Below are 22,452 nucleotides of genomic sequence, written 5' to 3'. Positions count from 1 at the left end.
AAAAAGACAAGATCACACTGCTTTTAGGGTTCCACAGATCAAACAGACAAGTTCCCTGCTCTAGGGAAGGAACAATCTGTGCCTTGAGTATCCATGGTGCTTGTTCAGCCCTTACGTTAAAAAAAATTAAAACAAATGTGTTAAGAGTTTCATCATCACAATGCTAAAATTAAGACTCAATAACGGTAGTCTTGGAAAGGCATTTTAAATAGGTTTTCAGTGAATATATTAACGCGAAACCCCAGTAAAATGTTTCCAAAATTCCTACACAGCTTTTTATTATTGCTGATTCATTCTTACAGCATATCTAAGCCATAGATTTACACGGGTTTAATAGTTCATCCTTCTCCCCCTGAGAACCAAACCATTTGGGATCATTTATGGGTATATTAGGATATCAAAATAAACAACTCTGTGAAAAGGGCTAGCAACATCAGCATTTGCCCAAATAAAATTATCAGTGATTCTTAGGAGAAACCGATACAGTTAACTATATGTCAGTTTTTAATACACTTTTAAAATGTGTCGTGCCTCTGGGTGGTGATGTAAGGGTTCGTGGTGCTCCTCACGAGTAAAAAGGCGGTGACTCAGCATCTGTATATTTACAGCAGTTTATTATACAGATATGTACAAATCAGACCTTGAAATTCCATGACCGTCTTAGTCACTCTCAGATCCCAGAAGTGGTGCTTTGCGAGAGCGCCTCCAGCAGAGAAACCTGGGGACCCCAAGTCTCCTCCTTTCCTCCTTCCGTTTGAGCCCCCTACGTAATTGGGGCGACGGGACTACCAGCTCACCCTCCGTTCCTGAACTGCTTATTGGGTGTTCGGACCCCGCAACATCCGACAGCCCTTCCACCATGGAGCTCTCTTCCTGTCTCTCGCTCTCACAGGATGTCTCAGGGCTTCTCGGGCGGTGCTGGGTACTCTCAGCATCAGGGGTCCCTCCCTCAACCTCCGCTGGCTCTCCGCTGCCTCCAGAGGTTACCCTGACAGGTGGGCATTGCAGGTACAGATCAGGTGCTTTCCGGGCCCTGTGCATCACTCTTACGGGAGAAGCTGCATTTGTGAGCCTAGTACATGTCATGCAGTTTCTGCAACAACATGAACCCATCCTGTAGCTTAATCTCTTGTAAAGACACCACTGTTGGTTGGTAATGAAGGGACCTGTCTCTGGTGGCCTGCTATTCCATAACTCTTTGTTATGAGGTTTCTCAGAAACTCTCAAGCAAGGTTCTTAACCTTTGTGCCTCTTAAAGTTAATGGTCAGGAGAAATTCAGCAAATGCATTCTCCCCCCCCCCCATCAGATTTAGCAGTGATGCAAGTTTGTCCTGTGAAATAACTGCCTGCCATGCACTTGCTCCGAAAACAGCAACTTCCTTTAAGAGCAAAGTATTTAAGGGCTAAACTAAATGTGTAGTTTGCTATTGCAAAACTCATTAAAAAGCAGAATAAAATAGCCAGTATGCCCCCACCAAGCCCCATAAGAAAGAGGGGGAGGATTTTTTTAAAGCCTTTGTTCTGATTGGATGCTACCACCTATTAATAGGAAGAAAACCCCAGTTGGTACCATGGGTCTCTGGAGTGGTTCTTAAATGTTTGTTTGAACTTCCAACTCACTTCTAGCACTCCAGCATTATTTAACACCCAAATTAATTGTGAAGCTACACTGCTTAAATCTTGCATATTTGCTCGTTCTTACCCTATGATTCTGCTTCTTTTTCAGAAGATGCTGTTTAAGAAGAATTGTGGCACGAAGACGAGAATCATCAAAATTCGGGTAAGTGGCTATTGCTTGATAGTTCTCATTTTTGTCTTCTTCCTCCTGGGGTTGGGCAATGAAGTTTCCTTGCTTGTGGGATGGTAATATAGCAATGAACCTTCGTCTTGCATTCATCCTGATTTCCTTGCAGCATGCTTACATGTCTTTCACTTAACTCACACTTTTCATTATATTTCCATGTCACTTTCCAAACTGCAAAAAGTCTTGTGTATTTTAAAGTGGATTTGTTGTGCTCTGGTGATGGGGGCTGTTCAATCCACTTCAGTTGCGCAAACCTAAAGTCCTGGCAGGCAGCTGAATCACTCCCACAAAACACTTTCATATAGTTTGGTTGCTTTGTTCTGTCCACAACTGTTAACCCAATCCCAAAGAAGAGCAGTGCCAAAGAATGTTCCAACTACTGCACAATTGCGCTCATTTCACATGCTAGCAAGGGTATGCTTAAAATTCTACAAGGCAGGCTTAAGCAGTATGTGGACCAAGAACTCTCAGAAGTGCTAGCTGGATTTCGAAGGGGCACAGGAACCAGAGACCAAATTGTGAACATGCACTGGATTGTGGAGAAAGCTAGAGAGTTCCAGAAAAACATCTACTTCTGCTTCATTGACTGTGCAAAAGCATTTGACAGTGTCGACCACGGCAAACTATGGCAAGTTCTTAAAGAAATGGGAGTGCCAGATCACCTCATTTGTCTCCTGAGAAATCTCTATGTGGGACAAGAAGCTACAGTTAGAACTGGATATGGAACAACTGATTGGATCAGAATTGGGAAAGGAGTACGACAAGGCTGTATATTGTCTCCCTGGTTATTTAATTTATGTGCAGAATTCATCATGCGAAAGGCTGGACTGGATGAATCCCAAACCGGAATTAAGATTGCCGGAAGAAATATCAACAACCTCAGATATGCTGATGACACAACCTTGATGGCAGAAAGTGAGGAGGAATTAAAGAACCTTTTAATGAGGGTGAAAGATGAGAGCTCAAAATATGGTCTGAAGCTCAACATCAAAAAAACTTAAGATCATGGCCACTGGTCCCATCACCTCCTGGCAAATAGAAGCCACTGCGAGCATTTGAGCCCCAGAGCTATGTGCTGGTGATAGTCTGGTCCTATCAACACTGTAACTGCAGTATTTTGCACCAAGTGGAGCTTCTGAATGAGGTGCAAAGGTAGCCCCACATAGATCCATAGCTGTCAACTTTTCCTGTTTCTTGCGAGGAATCCTATTTGGAATAAGGGAATTTCCCTTTAAAAAAAGGAAAAGTTGACAGCTATGCATAGATCACATTGCATTGTGGTCACTAGTGCATGAATCACCACCAACAGGCTACCCCTGTCGAATAATGGACGTAGTTGGCACCCTAGCTCTAGCTGATAAAACACACTGCTAGCTATTGAGACTAGTGACAAAGAGGGAAATACTGACTATAATTTTAAATAGAAGCGCAGCACCTCTCATCGCAGGTAGGAAGAAGACTGTAACAAGGTGATCTGTGTGCCTGCTCAGTTTGTTCTGCTGACAGCTGACTGGCAACTTCCAGGGCCCCAGCTGTCCCTTATTGTGGCTTTTTGCCTTTAACCCATACTTGGCTTTGACAAGTGGCCACTCTATTGGTATTATTGCCATTTGGGAATAACACCTGAATATCCTTAGATGGTGGTTTGCATTAATCACAACATTAGTGCTAATTGTTTCATCGTTGGATGCATGCTTAATATGTAGATATGCGGTGTATACAATCAGTTACGCATCAGTTGTGCCCATTAGGAAGAACTGAAATAGATGGTTATCACTTCATTCAATAATAAGGATAATTGGTCGTTGGTAGAGTATCTGATTCACATGCAGAGAAGGCCTCACATTCAATCCCCGACATCTCCAGGCCGGGCTGGGAACGTCCCCATTCTGAAACTTTGGAGAGCTGCTGACATCCAATGTGGACAATACTGAACTAGATGGACAAATCATCTGAATTGGTACCATGCAGCTTCCATTTCAGCCAAGCCACACTCACCTGGCTCAACTGAAATGGGGTTTGCAGCCACTGCTGATCAGCTGATTGACAGTGCCTCCAAAGCTCTGTGCACTGATCAGCAGGTCTTGGGAAGCTTCATTTTTAGCACTCTCCAGGTGCTGATTGGGCAATTGTTGGTGCTTCATGGGCTGTGCTTTTGCTTGCAGAGTCTGACATAGAACCAAGTGGGCAAAAATGAGTCACCTGATGCTATTCTGATGTCAGGTGATTGGTAGGTGGGAGACCTTGCCCACCTGACATGCTTGGCCTTCAAGGGGTGGGGGAGATGACTATCTGCCCCTCCCCCGCCGCCTGAACCAGTTCCTTACCCCTGTGGTAGAAGGAGGGATCTAATTCCAAAAATGGAGAGGAGGGGGTGGCAAGTGCCAGGTGGACATGTGGATGCTGGGGTGAGCTGGAGAGGGAAGTTGGGAAGCTAATACACATTTCTTCAAGGCAGTGTGGATACCTGCGTGAGAGCAGGTAAGAAGGAAAGAAGAGAATAGCTGAGGAGCAGATAATTCCTTCAAGTCCTTAACTGAAGCACAAAAGTGTCTTTTTAAAAAAAGTACTAGATTGGGTTGGTCATGATGGCAAGAATATTTTCTGCAACCCCTTCCAGTTAACTAAAACAATAATTTGTTATAGAGGTAGCATTTTTGTGGCCAGCAATGCCACAGAAGAGTTGTGTTCTTGGAATGTTTCTTTCATCACATAATATCCTCCTATTGTGATAAGGGCGGGGAAGCGAGAGTTAAGATGTGAAAGTAATCTTCTCCTATGCGCTTCCCCAAGAGGAAGAGCATGCATGTTTGAAATGTGCTGGGAATCGACTTGGCAATAGTTTATTTCCTGCACCTGGTGATTTCTGCTTCTTTCATCTTCTCAATGTGTGGTACAGCCCTCCTTAATTTCTGTAAGCATTCTTCTTAGTAACTGACTCACTATTGAGAAGAGTTAACTTAAAATCCCATTTGCTACTTTGCAAAACATTCCCCTGATTTTGCTGAATTATCCAGGCAAAAGATTTGGAAGGACAGATCCTGAAGTTGAGACTCCAGTACTATGGCCACCTCATGAGAAGAGAAGACTCCCTGGAAAAGACCCTGATGTTGGGAAAGATGGAGGGCACAAGGAGAAGGGGATGACAGAGGATGATATAGTTGGACAGTGTTCTCGAAGCGACTGGCATGAGTTTGGCCAAACCGCGGGAGGCAGTGAAAGATAGGGGTGCCTGGCGTGCTCTGGTCCATGGGGTCACGAAGAGTCGGACATGACTGAACGACTGAACAACAACAAAAATTCATGAAGTTCTAGCCAGCATGTACCTCCTGTGTATTGTGGGGGGTGGCGGTGGGTATCCCTTTCACAAATGGCACCAGAAAATAATTTCTTAACTCTGCATATGCACTGAAGCACAAAAATAAGGAAGATGACTGATATGACCTAACTCTCCAAGACAAATAAACAGGAAGTTTGTGGCTCATTCATGTAAATCACATCTCTTAAACAGCTTGTGGGCATAAACTGAGAGATCATAAAGCTGTAAAGTGGCTGATAACCACTAAGCAAACTAAAAACAGTATAACTTAGTACATGATCACTGGCAGTTTCAAAGGATCCTCTGAGAGGAAATGACTATTATTTCTTTAAGAAACTTTCCAATGCAGAATTCTAAATGGCCAACAGTTTAACAACAAAATAGCATTTCATCTTTTTTATCACTTGTTTAAAAACAACAGAAGTCTTTTTTCCAGCTCCTTGTTGCAGACACCAAGAACTGCAAATTATAATGTTGAGTCCACTTGATTTTTCAAAATTGAAGCATGTGTTTCATTGTTCTTTTCCCCCCTGTAAGAAATAAACTCCTTCCACACAGCAAAATTTTACTCTGGTTTTGTGATCCCTTTGATCATACATATCTTGATAGGTAAGCTTTTTTGCTACTTTACCAACTCTTCTGGCGTGGTGCTATCTTCACAGAAATCAATCATATGCCTTATGTTTTAGATGTTTCACATAACACTCTATTCAGCACCTTTCTACCTCTTGACTTTCTAACCAAATATATATATATGTCTCCTTCCCCACCCCACACCCTTTCCAAAAAATTATTGAGACTTCTTCTGCGTGCAAAAGGGTATAGTACCATCTATGTAACATTTTCATAGTATTATTTTATCCAGAATGTATGCCAGTGCAAATTCATTGGCTTCATTACCCACACGTGGGAGAAAAAGTAGTGTAGCAAGATGGGAGCTCTAGCCTTGTGCAGGAGAAAGGGAGAACAGGTGATGCCATTTTGAGTAACCCATAAAATTCCAGGTTTGAGTTGAAATAGCAAAGTTATTGGAAATGACCAAATGGATAAGGCAAGAGCTGAGGAGCCTTGAAAGCAAGAACAAGAAGGATGCAAAATAGGAAGAGAAGCGCCATCTCCTTGATGGATTTACTGGAAATGAGCCCAATCTCTGGTGAGAGTTGATATACAGTAATTATTGAAATTCATTTCATCTTCCCTGGATCCTGTTTTGTAGACCTGCACTCACTTTCAAGCTCTTCATTCTCACAGAATTGCAATCTGTTTCCTGCAGTTCCATGGGTTGCCTTGCAAATGATACGTAGTTCTTGAGCACCAGCTCTAGTTCTTTCTGTTCGGAATAGAGAGCAACTTTAACAAAGCATGGAATCCTTAGTCCTCCAAACAAGCCAACTGGCTAAGTTAGATATGAGGCAGAAACTTCATGTACAAGAGCTGAAATGCTCTTGCTAACAGAGAAATCATCAGTATCAGATAATGCTCCATGGAAGGGGCAAATATTTGGGTGCCCTACTTTGCTCTTCCGAGTTTGAGGTTTGACCTTCGTGGCTTATTTCAACCAGCAAGGTAGTAATTAGACTTTTATCATTTCATTACATGGGTGGAGGATGGGAGTTGAATCTTGTCTTTTATTTAAATTTTGATATTATCTGTCTGCCTAGAGGCTTTTTGAAATTTGTCCCATTTGAGGCCTTGTTAACAATTAAATTAAATGTAGCAATAGAGTAAAAAAAAAAAAAGGTCATGCTGCTGTGGAAGCAGGAGATGTAGATCAAATCAATGGCTCTCATTCATATATATTTTTAAAAAATGGGTTTCCCCGCCAAAGACTGGGTTGCAGGGAGGTTACAGTTTTCCACACCATAGTCTGTCAACAGATCTCTTATATTTGCCTTTCTTTCTGATGAGTGTGGGAACCTGGATCTCCTTTTCATTAATTCTTCTGCTGTACAATGTGCCCATGATTCTCATCCTTGGCCTCTGCCAGGGAAGTGATTTATCCAGAGGCAAGGGCCTAGTGTCGGCATGTGTAGTCCCTGTGCCAACAGCCTTGGTTGGAATAAGATGATAAAGATGCACTTTGTTCTTTTCAGTTTTGATTCTTTCTACATGCATAATATTGCCTTGTGTTGGGTTTGTTAGCTGTGAGCAACTGCAGTGCCTGGAGCCTAATGCAAATTGCAGGGTGTATACAGGGTGCTTGCATATATTCTCTCTCTCCCCCCCCCACCCCCTTTTCACATTTACTCCATAAGGCAACCATTCATTCTGTGTATTGCAGTTCCCGAGGCTAGCATCTGATTTGCATTAGACATAAAGGCTATAAAGTCTTACAAGCACATGTACCAGCAGTACCCGTTCAAAGCGACATGTGCCTGTGTTGGCGGCAGAGTACTGGTGTTCCAAAGATGCCGTAGCTCAGTTGCAGAGGGCACATGCATCACATGCTGATGGTCTGTATTCCAGCTCTCCAGGATCTTTCCCAGCCCTAAGTGGAGATTAAGGGAAACCAACTGCTGATCAAAGTCATTCTGCTGACTGGCAGCAGGTCTCCAGCGTTTCAACAGAAGGATTTCCCAGCCCTGCTTGGAGGTTCCGGGGATGGAAATGGGGACGATTTGCATGTGTTCTGCCACCGAGCTACAACTCTTCTATTGCTGCCACTCCCTACAGATGGTTCAGAGCCAGATGGCTTGACTTGTTGTAAGCAGCTTCCTATGTTCCTATGCTCTATATCCAAGGCAGCTCCATCTGGTACACCGGCTGAGACCCTACCTGCCTGTGCATTATCTCGCCAGGGTCGTACATGCCCTGGTTATCTCCTGCTTGGACTACTGCAATGCACTCTGTGTGGATCTACATTTGAAGGTGGCTCGGAAACTACAACTAATCCAGAATGTGGCGGCTAGATTGGTGACTGGGAGTGGCCGCTGGGACCAGATAATACCCGTCTTAAAAGAACTACATTGGCTCCCGTATAGTTAAAGGTCCGTATAGTTAAAGCTATGGTTTTCCCAGTAGTAATGTACGGAAGTGAGAGCTGGACCATAAAGAAGGTTGATCGCCGAAGAATTGATGCTTTTGAACCATGGTGCTGGAGGAGACTCTTGAGAGTCCCATGGACTGCAAGAAGATCAAACCTATCCATTCTCAAAGAAATCAGCCCTGAGTGCTCACTAGAAGGACAGATCCTGAAGTTGAGGCTCCAGTACTTTGGCCACCTCATGAGAAGAGAAGACTCCCTGGAAAAGACCCTGATGTTGGGAAAGATGGAGGGCACAAGGAGAATGGGACAACAGAGGATGAGATGGTTGGACAGTGTTCTCGAAGCTACTAACATGAGTTTGGCCAAACTGCGAGAGGCAGTGAAGGATAGGCGTGCCTGGCGTGCTCTGGTCCATGGGGTCACGAAGAGTCGGACACGACTGAACGACTGAACAACAACAACACATTGGCTCCCAGAACAATTCAAAGTGTTGGTGCTGACCTTTAAAACTCTAAACTGCTTCGGCCCTGTATACCTGAAGGGGTGTCTCCAGCCCAAGGGACTGAGATCCAGCTCCAAGGTCCTTCTGGTGGTTCCCTCATTGCATGAGGTGAGGTTACAGGGAACCAGGCAGAGGGCCTTTTTGGTAGTGGCACCTGCCCTGTGGAATGCCCTCCCAGCAGATGTCAAAGAGATAAACAACTATGTGATTTTTAAAAGACATCTGAAGGCAGTCCTGTTCAGGGATTTTTTAAAATTATTATTATTTTAGTGTTTGATGTTGCATTGTGTTTTTACTAAAAAAAAATTGTTGGGAGAAAGGAAGACAGAGAGAAAGACTGCAGCCCCAGTTGCATATGCAGCAAGTCTTTGAAGGGGAATTGATCAATTAAAAGCACAATAAGCTTAGGAGCATTGAGTGGTACTTTATGTCAAGTCAGATTATTGGTCCATCTACCTCAGTACTGTCTCCTCTGACTGGCAGTGGCTTTCCAAGCTTCCAGGCAGACGTGTCTCCCAGTTTTACTTGAAGATGCCGGGGATTGAACCTGGGACCTTCTGCACACAAAGCTTATGCCCTGCCACTGAGCTCTGGCTCTTCCATATTGTTGTGCGTTCTACTAGTGCGGCAGTACCAAGAGCTTGCTTTTTGAGAGATCTATAAAGACTGGCCAGATGGAGAGACAAAATAAGCAAGGTCAGTTGCTGTAGGGATGGTGTAGCCTATTTTCAGGGGCAATGCCCCCATTCCCCAAGTAAGGAAAAATCGGAAAGTGAATAGGCCACAGCCCTTCTGATTTCCATGCAAGTCAATGCATGAAAAATTGTTCACCAACAACCAGAGTAATTCATGACTAAATTACTTTTTAGAATGGTGTTCGTCACCTGTACTGCTATGCTCTGTAGATAAGTAAACAGTTTTTATTGCATGTAAGCCTTCAAACGCTCAGCACATGGGGTTTATTTAGCTGAAACATGTAAAGAAAATGGCCTTTTGAAAAGCTTCCTTTGCAGCATAGGACAGTGGAAGTGCTTTATTAATGCAAGAACCATGCCAGAAAGAGGGCATTAGGGGTTGAAATGAGACTATCATGAGTTGGCGTCAGTGAGAACCCAGATCTGGCTAATTTCCTACTATGCCTGGTTATGTGCAACTGAGCATAATGCCTCTCTTTGAAGAGCTTTTCAAAGAAGCTTGAACATTGTCTGGTTGCCCCTTTGTACAGTTGCCAGTGGCCACCTGACAACTTGGTAAACACACTTGTGCTTCTCTCTCCTCACCACCCCCTTATAGCGAGGACACTGGTATGTTTACTTGACCTTTTCAGATGGCGCCACCCCCTAGCAACGTTGCAGTAATACAAAGGGGGAGTTGAGCAGCAATTTGTTCTCTGCTTATGGCACTGGCTTCAACAATTTTTCTAAAGGTGGCAGCAGGAGGGAAAGACACTGGGGTGTCAAACCCGAGAACAGAAAGACCTTAGGATGCTAAACTCTAGGATGAGCCAGAAGCGTTGGGTTGTAGCTTAAATATGCGTGCCAGTGTTTAGAAAGTGTTCAGGTAAGGAATAAGTTGAAGAGCCACGTTATCAGCAGGTAACCAGATTGCCCACAGGAAAGGGAGGCAAAGCACTCTGTGGAACATTGAAAAAGTCCAGCTGTGCAGTTTAGGGATGGAATAACTTTGGGCTTACTAGACCTACTTTATACCTTCTCATTCCCCAGGCAAGCTCAGGGCGGAAGTTAAAACAAATGCCATTCTAAGAGAACATTAATGCTTCCGGTGCCGGCGCCATTCTGAGCAGTCGGAGGTCGTTTCCACGGAGAGACGTCCTCGGTGTTTTTCGGGTTTTGGAGCAACCGCAACCGCGCTGCGGGCTCCCTAAAGCCACTGGTGGAGCGTCCAGTGGACTGGGGTTCTAGCGGGCGCCAGATGTGTCGCCCCGGTTCTCAGGCACCCTCGTAAGAGGGAGGTTTGAGTGAACCGGGCAACGGCACGGCGCTGAAGAACCGAGACAGACCGAAAACACAAAGCAGCGGAAACTGCCAGTTTGGAGCGCCTGCATTTTCCTCGATTGGGACAGAGAAAAAAAGGAAACTCCGTGAGTAAAGGAACCTAATTTGACTTAAATTTTAAAAGATTAGGCTTGTGGAGGGAGATTAAAGTGAGGAAGCCCATCTCCCCTAGCTGCAACAGTGGAGCAACGAGCTTGGAGCTGCAGCCGCTAGACTGTTTTAAAACTTTTACGCTGTTTCCAAAGTTTTTAAAAGTTGTTGTGCCTCCAAGTTGGAGGCTTTTGTGACTTCTATTGCTTCCAATGTGGATTAATTAGCTCAGGAAGACACCGCTTCACCCTCTGGATTAAGGAGAACCGGGTCAGTAAGCGGGCGGCGGATACAAATGGCGATTTTGTTTACTTCTTTGTGTTTCTGACTGGATACTTTTAACTGACTTTTTCTGCTACTATTTAAACTGCTTAAAGATACACTGTGGATTGGATTACAGTAACATTACTTGGATTGACTTGTTTGTAAAACTTTTCTTGACTTTGGAGGACTTTTTAAAACTTTTTTTTTTAAAAAAAGAAAGTCGTCGCTACTTGGGAACTTCTGTATTGGTGGGATTGGCTTGGCTGGCTCTGCTCTCTGGCCTTGGACTGTGGCTAGCCACCTGGTGTTGACTGTAGGAACTGTTTTGGTTAATCCTGGAACTGGCTTATCTGGGAAGTACTGTAACTGAGGTGACCTTGAAACCTCAGCTGCAGATTGTTTTGGAAATGACAGATACAACACCCTCTGTTACTACTAGAGCACAAAAAAGGGGGAGCAAGGAGAGACTAAGAGGAAAACTTCTACCTCTAAACCGCTTGAGGAGCAAATGATTGCTGCAATTGAGAAATTTAATGCCAGCCAAGCTGTTCTGCAGGCTACTGTAGAAAAACTACAATTAGAAGTGAGAGACTCTTCGGACCGGCTGGAAAAATCAATTTTGGCTATTGACCAAACGGTCAAGGAAAACTCTGCAGCGATTGGTCAGATTGGACAAGAGGTGAAGACACTTAAGAAGGACTCAGAAGATTTTAGGGAAAAAATTAAGACTGTGGAACATAGATTGGAAAATTTAGAACCTGATAGAATTCAAAGGATTGAAACACAACAAAGAGATGTCCAAGAATCTCTTGCCTTCTTACAGCTTCAAGCAAGGGAGAACAACCTGAGATTGAGAAATTTGCCAGAGTTGGAGAAAGAAAATTTGAAAGACTTTATCGTTAAGGAATTCTCTACATTCTGGCAATTGGAGGAAGGTGAGCTGGAAACCTCTATTGTGAAAGCCTATAGATTTGGAACCAAAGGGAAAAAGAATCCGAAAAGAGTCAACGATTGTATGGTGGTGTTCCAGAACCGAGTACAAAGAGACAGGATCCTCGATCTACACTACAAGAAGAACCTGGTGGTCCAAGAAAAAGGCGTGGTCATCTATAAAGATATCCCAAGGTACTTTTTAAATTTGAGATTTAATTACAACGACCTATCAACAGAACTGCGCTCTAGAAGAATCCCATTCAGTTGGGAGTTCCCGCAGGGCCTGACATTTAAATATAAAGAGAGAAGAGTGAGAATAAAATCGGTGGAAGATAAAAGGAAGTTCTTAGAAAAGCACGCAGCAGATTTCAAAGGATCGTCATTGGACCCTGCGAGAGTGCTGCCAGCTGGTGGAGGAGGGTCGGATTCAGGAGAATCATCGGAAGAAGAACAAGGTGCGGTAGGAGGCGTTGGAAAATAAGATGGCGTTGAAATTATTAACTTGGAATGTTCACGGCCTGAACCAGAGGCCGAAGAGACGCAGAGTGTACCATGCATTGGAGCAGAAAAAATTGGACATTGTCTGTTTACAGGAGACCCACGTAGTGCGACAACACAGACGGATATTACAAAATAAAAGATTAGGCCAAGAATTCATCTCGTCAGACAAAGTCAAGAAGAGAGGAGTAGTAATTTATGCTAAAGAAAAATACAATCCAAAGCAATTGTTTAAAGATGAAGAAGGGAGATATATCGCAATTGAAATTAACGTTCAAGGCGAAAAAATTCTAATTCTGGGACTTTATGCACCAAATGATGCGAAGGCCAACTTTTATAAAAGAATACATGACATATTATTGGACTATTTGGAATATAATATTGTTTGCCTCGGGGACTTCAATGGTGCAGTTTCCACTCTTATGGACAGATCTCAAAGGTCTAAAATAACTAATGAAGGGAAACTGCCAAGAACTTTTTTTCAGATGGTGGACAATCTAGATTTGGTGGACTCATGGAGATTAAAGAATCCTATGGAGACTGAGGCAACATATTATTCTGATTCTCAATTGTCGTGGTCCCGTTTAGATTACATCTGGATTTCCAGAGGGTTGGCCCCAAAAATACAGAAGGCCGTGATTTGCCCCAAGTCTTGCTCGGATCATAATCCGGTACAATTGGATTTGACAATCTCATCCAAGGGTTCTTTTAGATGGAGAATGGATGATGGACTGTTGAGAGACTCTAAGGTTGTACAAAAAGCTGCAGCAAAAATGAAAGAATATTTTCAGTTCAATTTGAGTACTCAAGTGGAAAAAAGAATTGTATGGGACGCAAGTAAAGCAGTGATGAGAGGTCTCCTCATAAGTGAAAAAGAAAGAACAAAATCAGGAAAAAGAGAGAATATTGAAGCAAATCAATTTATATGAGAAAAAATTGAGAGGACACCCTAAGAACCAACAAATTCAGAAAGAAATAAAAATCTTGCAGTCCCAATATGCTAAGCTATTAAATCAGGAAATTGAATGGAAAATTAAAATGATGAAGCAAAGGACCTTTGAATCAGCGAATAAATGTGGAAAATTGTTAGCATGGCAACTGAAGAAGAGACAAAAATTGAATACCATCACCGATATAAAGGTCAACGGCAAAAATGTAGAGAACCCGGAAGAGATCAGGAAATATTTTCAGAAATTTTATAAGCATTTGTACAAGGAGGAAAAGGTAGAGGAGGAAGTAATTAAGCAATTCTTGGAGAAAAATGGTCTGCAAAAAGTCCCAGAAGAAAAACTGACAACTCTCAACCACCCTATTACGATTCAAGAGTTGGAGGATGATGTCGGAATACGTTTCACGGATCCGCCATGGATTCATATTTAATTGGTTATTCTATGGGTTTTTCAAGGTCTACTTTTGGTATAATTGCGCGCAAAAGTGAAAGTGAAAGCATGAATGAATAGTGTGATTCACTTACAAGATTAATCCGCCTTTATTTTGTAGATCCGGTCATGTTCAAAGTTGTTAATGAGCGTTAAACTTGCTTCCCGCCCTTTTGGAGGGCAGCAACAGTGATTTTATTGGTTAAGGCATTATTGATGATGTCACGTTTGTTCCCTAATAAAAGGCAGAGGCACCCCGCTTAGGCAGAAGAGGAGGAGTAGTAGCACGAGACCGCACGTTCTTATGTTCTTTTAGTTGGGTTTTAGTTGAAGTCAAGTTTAGTTTAAGGGGCTAGGAGCGGGCTGGACGGGTTGGATGGGTTTTTCTTTTAGTTAGAGTTAGATCGCGGAAGATCATTCGGTTTAGCCTTAGTTAGGTTTTCTTTAGGTTTAGCCTAGGGCTAGAATTGCAGAAGATATTTCGGTTTTAGTTTATTTAGTTAGCCTCGCGGAAGATCGGGCGCGCAGGGACGTTAAGCTTAGGAGAACTTAGCTTAGGGGACGAGCCTATGCGGGTTCTGCCGAAGCCACTAAAGATACAACCGGTGTCTGTCTTCCTTTGGGGTTAAAGGGGGGAGTAAAGTAAAATTTTTAATTTCTTTAAACTGGTCCGCCTATTCAGAGTCAGGGTATATATTTTATTTCACGAGGCAACTGTTCTTTAAAGAAGGCAATTAGAAACTCACACTTCATCGGAGTCATCAATGGGCTTACTCAACATCCTTCAGACTGTGAGGCTTTGGCCGGCGACCGTGCTCAAAAGCACGCGGAACGCTGGCCGCTTTCCCCGCAACTGGTACCTCGTGCATAACCAATCCAAGGCCGTGCACGAGGAGCTCCAGCACCCAAACCCCGACAAGTGGTGCCCCGTGTGAGGCAAAGCGCAGTCGAAAATTGCTTCCACGAAGACTCCGGTTAAAGGCAACATATCGGAAGTGGCTCGGAAACAGACATTGAGAGGTGAGGTATAACGGCCCGGTTTATCCAGGATTTCGTTGCAGTAGCGCGAATCCACCGCTTGCCCAAAGTAGTGTAAATAGAAGTCGCGCGCGTATATTTTGCCCCAAGGGGTCCCCGGGTAGAGCGGCAAGGAGTTTAGTGTAAGCCTACGGGCAGAGTAAGGTCTTCCCTAAAGCCTACGGGTGGGAAGGGTTCTGGCAAAAGCCTACGGGTGCCAGGGTCTGGCAAAAGCCTACGGGTGCCAGGGTTTTCGGTCAAAGCCTACGGGTAGGGCCGGTGTCTCCCGAAAAAGCCTACGGGTGGGAGGGAAAGGTTTTCTGGCTAAAGCCTACGGGTGCCAGGGTTTTCGGTCAAAGCCTACGGGTAGGGCCGGTAGCCCCTAGTAGAGGCCCACGGGTGGGGGCGGAGGTTTTCTGGCTAAAGCCTACGGGTGCCAGGTTTTTCGGTTAAAGCCTACGGGTAGAACCGGTGTCCCCTAGTAGAAGCCTACGGGTGGGGGAGGAAAAGTTTTTGGAAAGTGTTAAAAATGGGCTCCTCACTCTCAACTGCTCAAGTTAAATTTTGTGAAGATTTATTGTACCTTTTGAAAAGAAATGGTCACCCTGTCTCTGAATCAGAAGTAGAGCTTTTAGTTAAAACTATTGGGGAAGTTTGCCCTTGGGTCCCTAAGGAAGGAACGAAAGATCTAGCTTCATGGGAAAGGATCGGGTTAGAATTTATGGCCAACCCGAAAATCGGAATTCCTGTACAATTAGTATGGAGCAAAGTAAGAAACTGCTTTCAACAAATCGCTCCAAGAAATGTTTTGCTTAATGGAACAGTGAATTTGGGAAATACTGCTTTTAATAGTGCCCCTGTGCTGCCGCTTGCGGTTGTGCCATTTTCGGCCCCTTCGCAGCAGCCAGTTCAGGCCCCGTTGTCGTACACGCACTCGCCCTTGTCCAATTTGTCATTGCCAGATTCATTGCCGCCTGTGCCGGTGCAGCAGACGCCGTCGGCCTTTCAAGCCCCGCCGCGGACTGCCCCACCGCCAGTCGCTCAGCAGTCATCGCAGGCCCTTTACCAGCCAGCGATCTCAAGCCAGCAGCAGCCGCGGACCTCGCTCCAAGCAACGGTCCCGCTTCCTCCATCGCAAGCCGCGCTTTTGCCAGCGATCCAGCAGCAGCAGCAGCAAGCAGCCCTTTTGCCAGCAAACCCTGCTGCCCTGCAGGCCGCGCTCAAGCCAGCAGCTCCAGTTTTGCAGCAAGCTGATTTCCAATCAACAGCAATCCAAGCTTCAATGCAAGCAGCTCAACAGCAATTTACCAACCCTTCAGCACCTCCAATGCCAATGCAGATTCCAAGACAAGAGCAAAGCCAAACAATGATGATCCAGATGCCAGGACTTGCAGTACAGAGCCAACAACCTTATGCTCCAACTTCAAGTCAGCCATCTTGTCTTCATCCAACTTCAAGTCAGCCATCTTGTCTTCATCCAACTTCAAGTCAGCCATCTTGTCTTCATAGTCAGCCATCTTCAAGGCATCCAGATGTCAAAGACTCTTTAGCACCATCTAGTGGCTCATCATTTGGAAAGCATCAGCAAGATTTAAACTCACTGATGCCACCTACAGATCCAACAGCAATGCAGCCCATCTGCAGAACCCAAGCTTTGGAAGCAGCTTTGGGACAAATAGACTTTAGTGCTGATCCAATGCACATCTTTCCAGTGATTCGTGCCAATGGAGGACAACCTGCAAGATATCAAGCTATTCCTTTTGAAACACTACGTGAACTGCGAAAAGCCATACGCGAAAATGGACTTCAAGCTCCTTACACTAGAAGTTTACTTGAAGGACTGTCCACTAGTAGACTTCTGCCATCTGATTGGAAGTTGATTCTTCGCACCTTCCTGTCGCCTACAGATGCTCTTCTGTGCCTGCAAGAGTGGAAAGAAGTAGCAGCCAGACGTGCAACGCCACTCGCCACAGAAGATATGCTCACAGGATCAGGACATTACTCCAATCTCAATCAACAGCTAGCCATACCTGATGCTGCACTCGTCACCATAGCAGACATCGTGGTCAAAGCTTGGCGCAGATTACCCAATCGCACAGATGCCAGCTCAGTATCAGGATTCGCTGCAGTTAGGCAAGGTCCAAAGGAGCCTTATGGGGACTTCGTGGATCGCCTGATTGTTGCAGTGGAACGCCAGATAGAAGATCGTCATGCCAGAAACATGCTGACAAAACAACTCGCCTTTGAGAATGCTAATGATGACTGCAAGAATGCCCTAACAGCAGTTGCAGCTCGTCCAGATGCCACATTGACTGAGATGCTACGCGTCTGCCAGAATGTTGGTACCCACTCCTACAAAGCACAACTCTTGGCAGCTGCGGTACAGATGCCACGTCAAGACAGCTCTACGCCAGTCAAGAAGTGCTATGGGTGTGGAGGCGATGGGCATTTCCGGTCGCAGTGCACAACAACGCCAAGGCCTTCTGCCAAGCCGCCAGAGAGATGTCCCATCTGTCAGAAAGGATTTCATTGGGCGAATGATTGTCGCTTGAATCCACAAAACACATCACCTACCTCATCTCCAGTTCAGGGAAACGGTTCTGCGGGCCGCGCCCCGGCCCCGGTAAAACAATAGGGTGCAAGTTCAAGAACATCATGAAGGTCAATCATCCCAGAAAGGTGAACAACGCTACTCCTTATCCAGGTCATCATGAAAAAAGAGTGATCCAGAGAGATATCTACTCTTCAGATGTCCAGAGAGAAGATGTGACCTCATCAAACATTCAGGTTCCAGAGGTTTCATCATCTGCCTTACCTATTCAAAGGGTTCCAGTAGAGAACACAGCATTCAGTTCACCTTCTGCTAACCGCCCTTCAGTTCCTACTGATGTCACCCCCGCTTCACAGCAAGCAATCACAGTCAAGTCTCTGATCGCAGAATTGCCTTTAACGTTGAGAAGACATCCTACTGAAGTCAACCTTGCAACACCTGAGCTTTATTCACCTTCAAATCAAGGTCAGCCTATCGTTGAAGAACATTTGCCCTTGGTGAAACAGCAGTGTTCAAATTGCAACCCAGCTGATGATCACTTTCCATGTGGCCAAAGAATACAAGTGAGTGAGCCAGCTCCCTCTTGTGGAAGTTTAAACATCACTCCAGTTAACAATGTCCACACCTTTGTGTCACCTCCAGCTTTTAAGCTCAGCCCGCCACAACCAAGCAATTATCATGAACAACAACTTCGATTGCCTTGTGTCAAAGAAGAAGTTCCATCCTGCCAGTTTGATGCACAACTGACTGAATGCCAGTAGGTTCAACAGCATCAGCAACTCTTACCAACGGAAGAACCTCAAGTTTGCCAACTCAACGCCAAGCAGCTTCAGAGTTGCCAACTTCAGCAGTGCAAAAAACCCGAAGCCAAAAAGATGTCTTCAGACACTACCAACGAAGAACAAGAAGCTTCTTCTGTCCCAGGTATACCACTCTTCTTAACAGAGGACTGTTACTTTTCAAATCCATGGTTTGCTCAGCAATTGCCAACATCCATTCGTGGTCCATTCCCAGACACCTCGATTTGCCTTATCCTGCCTAGGATGGATCGCCTCCCTGCCACAGTCACATTGACTGCAGGCCTAGTTCGAATTACGGATTCGTCTCAGTTGCTGATTCCAGGATTTTCAACTGTTCCTTGTGTCCTAACAAAAGGTTTGGAAATTGCCAGACTCTATTTGCTTACTTCTACGCCTACAGCTCCTGTAGACTCTTTGCCTCCTCAGGCAGCAATGGCGCTAATCAAGATTACAGAAGAACGCCCTCGAATGACTTCCGGCTGGCGACGCCATAGCGGGTGGTCGGGGCTGCTTCGGCTGCGAGGCGCCCGATCCATCCCGGGGGTTAGGAGCCCCGCAGCCGCAAAGCGGGGCTCCGGTTGGGGTGCGGGAAGAGCGTCCCGCACCCTGGGCTCCCCGGCTGCGCCCACGGAGGCTCCGAACCCTTCCCTTGCCCCCCCTGTAAAGGGGGAGTGGGGGTGAAGGGACAACGGAGCCGGGCTTACGGGGATATGCCCCAACCGGGATGCAAATGCGGCGACAAAGCCCGCGGTGAGCGTCTTAGTTCTACCTTTGAAGAATGGAGCCAAAGGAACCCGGTGGTCGTGAGTAACTAATTTGACCAGAAAACGAGCTTTTGGAACGATCCGGGGGGAAGGAGAAAGGCAGCCTGCCTTCTTCCCTTCGAGTTAAAGAAGCTAACCAATTTGAGCAGCTGCTGCTACTGGACTGTTACAATGTGCTTAAAATTGATACATGAGACTGGCAACCTTTTTTCTTGGGAAGTAAATTAGTGGAAAATATCTCCATTTAAAGTTGCGGTATCTGCGCTCCAGTTTAGGAAAATGGCGATGAACAGAGAGGCAGGAGTAGAAATTTGATACCCACTTCCTCCCCCTCTACCAGTATGCTGGGCTTCGTCCTTGAACTGGTACTGAACTCTGGACTAACGGACGAACAGAGGCTCACTGCCTTGAAGGTGGAACTGCTGTACAGGAAAGTCAAAGTCTTGTGTGGGGGTCTGAAAGAGAACCAATTGCCCACAGAGGAGGCTTTTAAAACTTTTAATACTTTGGAAGAAAGTCTTGCCAAAGAGCTGAGAGGATGTCTGGGAAGATGGAGAGAAATGAGTGAGCTACTTCGGAGAAGAAACTCGCCTTTTGGGGGTGGCAGTCCCAAGGCGACGGTAAGATTTGTTATATCCAGTCCCCGAGGTGTGAGCTCGGGGGCCAGGGACAGAGAATTATGGTTTTTACAAGAAGAAAAGGAATGCTACAAAGAACCGGAGAAGCTGAGAGACGACGAGATGGACATCCTGGAGCTCGTGGCAAGGAGAGTCTTGGACTGTGCCTGGATCTGTGGACGCTTGGAGAGGGAAGCCACAGGGAAATTCAGTGTTGATGCCACCAGGAGAAGAATAATGGACAGAGGGGGTGTGGGGTGAAACACTAAGCAAAATTTGAAGTAGCCTATCACGGAATTTTGAAATCGGAGGGTGAATACTGTCAACAATCTTTCTGTTTTATTTTTTGTTTGAATATGAAAGGAGATATTTTGAGTTATTATGTTATTAGCAGCAGTTTAAAGGATAGAAGAGATAGATATGATATAAATGATTGGTGAAGATTTTAATGGAAGAAGAATTATGATGAGATATTACTACGATGATGCATTGTTAGTTAAATGTTGAATATATAATTGTGTGTAACTATATAATTGAATTTGAATTTCAGGAGAAATGGTTATAAAATAGATTAAGGATATGAACTCGAAGGAGAAAGGGCAGGGGAAGTCAATGGTCAAGATATGGAAATAGAAATTTTCTTTTTTTAAGAAAAGATGCAACAAGAAAACTTGACACTGTTTGTATTTGTTTTATCAGTGTATTTGTTTTGTATTTGTTTAATTGTAGGTGTGGGTGTGGGTATATGTTGTTACAAGAAAAAGGTCAATAAATTCTTATAAAAAAAAAAAAAAGATTACAGAAGAACGCCCTCATCTCGTCTTAGAAATGGGTGGACGAAAGATCAAGGGTCTTCTTGATACAGGCGCAGATGTCACAGTGATCGCCAGAAAGGATTGGCCTGACCAGTGGGCAACGACTGTCACCCAGGAAGTCTTCGGAGTCGGAGGTTTCGAACCCGCCCACCAGAGCGTGCATCCGATTACCTTCCAGTCAGACTCAGGCTCCATGGTGCAGCTCCGTCCACTTGTTATGGATGTGCCTATCACCCTTTGGGGTAGAGACTTATTGTCTAAAGCAAGAACTGTTGTCCATACGCATTTTTGATGTGGGCCTTTGCATCAGCGCCAGTACATGCTCTTCCACTCACATGGAAGGAAGGACCCCCTGTATGGGTCGACCAATGGGCGCTGACGTCAGAAAAGCTCGCTGCAGCAGAGGCCCTAATCAAAGAGCTGCTACACCAGGATCGCATGCAACCCTTTACTCTCCGTCAGTACCTCATGGATAAAGCTCCACAGTCATTGACCTTAGAGCGTTCCCTTGATAGTCTTAAAACTGTCCTTTGCAATAAGCCTATTGCAAAGTTCCCCTGGAAAGTTTCACTGCTTGGTAAGGTGAATTCTCCTGTCTACAAGTTCTGTTCAGCAGCATCTTCAAGCGCTCTCACGCCGTTGAAGCTTTCCTTTGTCTCAGTGATCCAATCGTCAACCAAGGGACGCTCCTTGCTATGTTCCGTGCTGTCTTTTGCATGGGCATTCTGTTGGCTGGTTTTGAATGGTACTCACCGTGCCTACAGATTGCTGCCATCACTTCTTGCAGCATACCTGTTTCCAACCAAAACCGCAAACCCTTTTCACCTGCTTTCTGTTGCTCTCTACCTGATTGCAAATATGCTCCGCATCTCCCCAGGTATTCTTCTGGAGTATCTTTTCCTGCATCAACCAAGAACTCTACTACAGGCTCCTCAGGCGGTTCCTCCTTGTGCTCAGAAGTACTGTCTTCCGCAAGGAACTCTTTACCTGAAGATCAAGTCATGTAACCCTGCGTGGTACTTGCCAGCCTGCATCTTCAACGACAGCCCTTGTTGCTTAATCCTTCTCAGCGGAAGACTGTCCTTACTTCTGCGGAAAGAACCCCTATTTCCCACACCTGTTTGTGTGTTCAACTCCTTTCTTCACTCAAGAAACACGCTGGACAAACTTTGCGTGAAATTCGATACTCCCTTTTCATCACAAGCCGTGATGTCTAACTCTGGTTGTTAGCTATTCGCTAACTTCTCAACTTCCTGTCAAATGCAGTAACTCTTCAAAAAGTGCTCAACAAACAGCACCAGTTGAGTTCTAGGCAGTTTGCCTTACCCTCCTACTGCCTAGGCCTTTTGTTTGTCTCTGGGCAGCCCCTTGGTCCCTGGCTGCCTAGATTTGTTCCAGTTATTCCCATACCTGCATTCACTAGCAGATCACCCTGATTTGCTTGCTTAACCTCCTTTCTTCTACAGGTATCGTTGTTTCTTCAGAACTCGATGTTTCAGTACTTTCCTGAGCCCCATGAACTTTTCCTGAGTTCCAGGACTATTTCTTCTACATGGTCGTGTGTAGTCGGAGAAGAAGACGACCGGCAACTCATTCATCGTCTTCATCCTCCTCTCCAACACCATTTTGCAGTTCTAAACCTGTCTTGTACTTTATATTGTACTTGTAAAAATTGCATATTTGCCTTTGTATGCTTCTTGAAATATCCGCCTCGCATATTACATGTGTTTTCCATATAGCTTGGTAATTAATGATATAGATGTTTATTTACATGAAAACTTTTCTGAAATGGTTTCCATTTAGAGCGTCACAATTTTGATGATATGGAAATGTTTATGTAAGGTCAAAGCATCGTCTTTGTGCAGTTCTAGTCATAGACATATTTATACATATATGTTTTATTTCAATAATCCTAAATCTCCACGTTGTGCTTGCAAAAGTTGTAGTTCAAAATGTGGTAACACTTATATGCCTTATTTGAAATATTTCCTTTGGTCAAAGTATTGGTCATTCTCGGATTTGTTCAAGATATATATGTCAAGTCTGGTGGCGTCCTACCCTTTTGGTACCCCTATTTTCTTTTAAAGAATCCCCCTC

The 22,452-nt window shown here is 44.8% G+C and overlaps 1 protein-coding gene across 1 annotated transcript in view; it reads left to right on the top strand.

The window, feature by feature from the left end:
• LOC117044140 overlaps positions 1-22,452 on the top strand; it is a 74,220-nt gene that overhangs the window by 36,759 nt on the left and 15,009 nt on the right. The window contains exon 4 of the mRNA XM_033144603.1: positions 1,728-1,781. Within this exon, the coding sequence (XP_033000494.1) occupies positions 1,728-1,781 (54 nt within the window). The remainder of the gene's footprint in view (positions 1-1,727; positions 1,782-22,452) is intronic.

This window comes from Lacerta agilis, chromosome 3 (assembly GCF_009819535.1).
Source record: "Lacerta agilis isolate rLacAgi1 chromosome 3, rLacAgi1.pri, whole genome shotgun sequence".
In the NCBI taxonomy this organism is placed as follows: Eukaryota; Metazoa; Chordata; class Lepidosauria; order Squamata; family Lacertidae; genus Lacerta; species Lacerta agilis.
The sequence above is the reverse complement of the archived record's forward strand: the minus strand, read 5'-3'. Positions and strand labels throughout refer to the sequence as shown.